This window comes from Zeus faber, assembly GCF_960531495.2.
Source record: "Zeus faber genome assembly, chromosome: 5".
In the NCBI taxonomy this organism is placed as follows: Eukaryota; Metazoa; Chordata; class Actinopteri; order Zeiformes; family Zeidae; genus Zeus; species Zeus faber.
In genome coordinates this window covers 30,584,017-30,586,516 of record NC_137192.1, presented here as the reverse complement: position 1 = coordinate 30,586,516, position 2,500 = coordinate 30,584,017, and the positions used below count along the sequence as shown (strand labels likewise).

At 51.2% G+C, this 2,500-nt stretch overlaps 1 protein-coding gene across 1 annotated transcript in view; it reads left to right on the top strand.

The window, feature by feature from the left end:
• ppfia4 (PTPRF interacting protein alpha 4) overlaps window positions 1-2,500 on the top strand; it is a gene marked incomplete at its 3' end in the record, with an annotated part of 51,227 nt that overhangs the window by 41,569 nt on the left and 7,158 nt on the right. Inside the window, exons 14-19 of the mRNA XM_080000148.1 lie at window positions 133-262; window positions 765-961; window positions 1,416-1,644; window positions 1,941-1,976; window positions 2,099-2,226; window positions 2,421-2,500. The exon at window positions 2,421-2,500 is cut by the window's right edge and continues 33 nt beyond it. Coding sequence (XP_079856274.1) covers window positions 133-262; window positions 765-961; window positions 1,416-1,644; window positions 1,941-1,976; window positions 2,099-2,226; window positions 2,421-2,500 — 800 coding nt within the window. The remainder of the gene's footprint in view (window positions 1-132; window positions 263-764; window positions 962-1,415; window positions 1,645-1,940; window positions 1,977-2,098; window positions 2,227-2,420) is intronic.

Sequence of the window (2,500 nt, the reverse complement as noted above, 5' to 3'; positions counted from 1 at the left end):
CGCCCACGTTAACACTGAAACCCGTTTATACTCTTGGACTAAATATAACAACATAACAATATATAAAAAAAAATAAAAATAAACGCCATTGAAGGAGCTCCCTTGCCGACGTTTGCCTCGCCCTGTGTCCAGGTCCCACCTGGGCAGCGCCAGTGACCTCCGCTACTCCGTGGTGGAGGGCCAAGACGGCCACTACAGCACAACCGTCATCAGACGAGCACAAAAGGGCCGACTGGCTGCGCTGCGCGACGAACCAAACAAGGTGGCCTAGATTTTCAAACTTCTATCGACCCCAAACTGTGAATTTGCGATATACAATCTCATGCTCCCCCATGTACCCAGAAAATCTCCTTTGAATACACTTAACTGAACACACATTGTTATTATTTTTTTTTTATTTAGATCGCATATCAAAGGCGACCATTTGAATCCATTCTTGTGTCCAACGATTCGTCCAAGGTCACTCCTGCTTCGCTAATAACCGCCCGCCAGGCTTTGGCTCGGACTAGAAGGAGTGATTTAATTTTCACTCCTACCTCACCATTCTCTACTAACCTCTCTGTTCCTCTGCCTCTATCCCGCTCACGCCTGCTGCCATGGACATGCTGCCTGATGTAAGTCCTATGATCATCACGCATTTGATTTGACACCCTTCCATCCATACGCATTACCACGCCGATTAAGAGTGAAATTTCAGCTGCCGCAACTGTGCCATGTTTGAGCCAGTAGGGGGTTAGACCTTGTTGCGTCCGCGTTGCCTCCAGGTTTGTGCGATCACCGAGCAGGACTACCCTTCCCTGCGCGGCAGCGTCAGCCACCTCCTTGGCAGCGACGTCGAGGCCGAATCCGACATGGACGATGATGTCAGCTCCACCCTCCTCTCCCCCAGCGGCCAATCGGACGCGCAGACCCTCGCTCTCATGCTGCAAGAGCAGCTCGACGCCATCAACGAGGAGATCAGGTGACTTGCGTGGCGCGGGCACCGTCGGTGAAAAGCGGTGAAAAAGTTTTGCCCTTTTTTTGGGGGTTAGGGTTCGCCTCTGGACGAGTCACTCGGTAAAAAGATATGGTCCGTTTCACAACCCTTCGATTTGAATTGAATTTGTTTCGGTTGGTATAATGCAGGGGCGAGCTCACGACGTTCCGGTGAACGAGCGTTGAGTCAGTGAATCGGACGAAACAACATTTTTTTTGCCGGACTGACTCCCAACTCCTGAGTCATTTAAAAGATATGTTCGCGACGACCGAATCGTTTGCAAGTCTAGCATCCCTAATGGTGAAGACATAATGAATCCATCCTCACTTCTAAAGTACGTATATCATATACTGAGTTTATGAATGCAGTGTTTATTCCAACCAGAGTGTTCCTTCAGGCGTGTGTTTGTATCCTTGTGTGTGCGTGCGTGCGTTTGCAGGATGATCCAGGTCGAGCGCGAGTCCACGGACCTGCGTTCCGACGAGATCGAGTCCCGCGTGAACAGCGGCAGCATGGACGGGCTCAACGTGACGCTCCGCCCCAGGGCCCTGCCCACCTCCGCCACCGCCCAGTCGCTGGCCTCGTCCACCTCCCCGCCCACCAGCGGCCGCTCCACACCAAAGCACCACGCGCGAAACACCAGCCACCAGCTGGGCATCATGACCCTGGTACACACTCAAATCTTCATAGTCAAGTCCAAAATAATCCAATATGGTGGAAAAGGACAACTTTGAACTCAATGACAAGGAATGAATCTGAGGAAAAAATCATTTTGACTGCGGGTCAGTGGGTTATGAACACAAACTTTGGCTTGGTGGTCGTGCCAAAGGGTTTAAGGGCTGAAAACCCAAAGTAGGTTTGGTTGTATTTGCTGCCATAACCTGCCATGACAGTATGAGTAGGTCCTTGGCTTTTTAAAGGTATCGGTTGCTGGTCTAACCATTTTGTGTTTTGGTCCAAACAGCCGAGTGACCTGAGGAAACATCGCAGGAAAGTAGCCGTAAGTCGTGACGTCTGCTCGCGAAAACCTGAATAACCTGACGACAAATATCCCAAAAAAAGTTTATCAACCTGATCATTTTACACGCTCACGAGACTTGGTCCTTGGCTCCTCTGTCTCAGTCTCCGGTGGAGGTGCGCGAGGACAAGGCCACCATCAAGTGTGAGACGTCTCCACCCTCATCCCCCCGCAGTCTGCGGCTGGAGACCAACTTCGCTCAGCTCACCGGCAGCCTGGAGGACGGCCGGGGGTACGCACGTGCACGCTCACATGCACGTCCATCCACCTTTAAAACACACACACACACACACGCGGAGATGCACACATGCTCGTACGCCTACAGTATGGTCTTTACACGCTGGTTCTTAATAAAGAAAACATACTGTGTATCTGGTATGTGTACTGCGTGTTCAGTGACTTGATCATATTAACCGCTCCCTGTAGCAAGCAGAAGAAGGGGATTAAGTCGTCAATCGGGCGTCTGTTTGGGAAGAAGGAGAAGGGTCGCATGGACCAGACTCTGG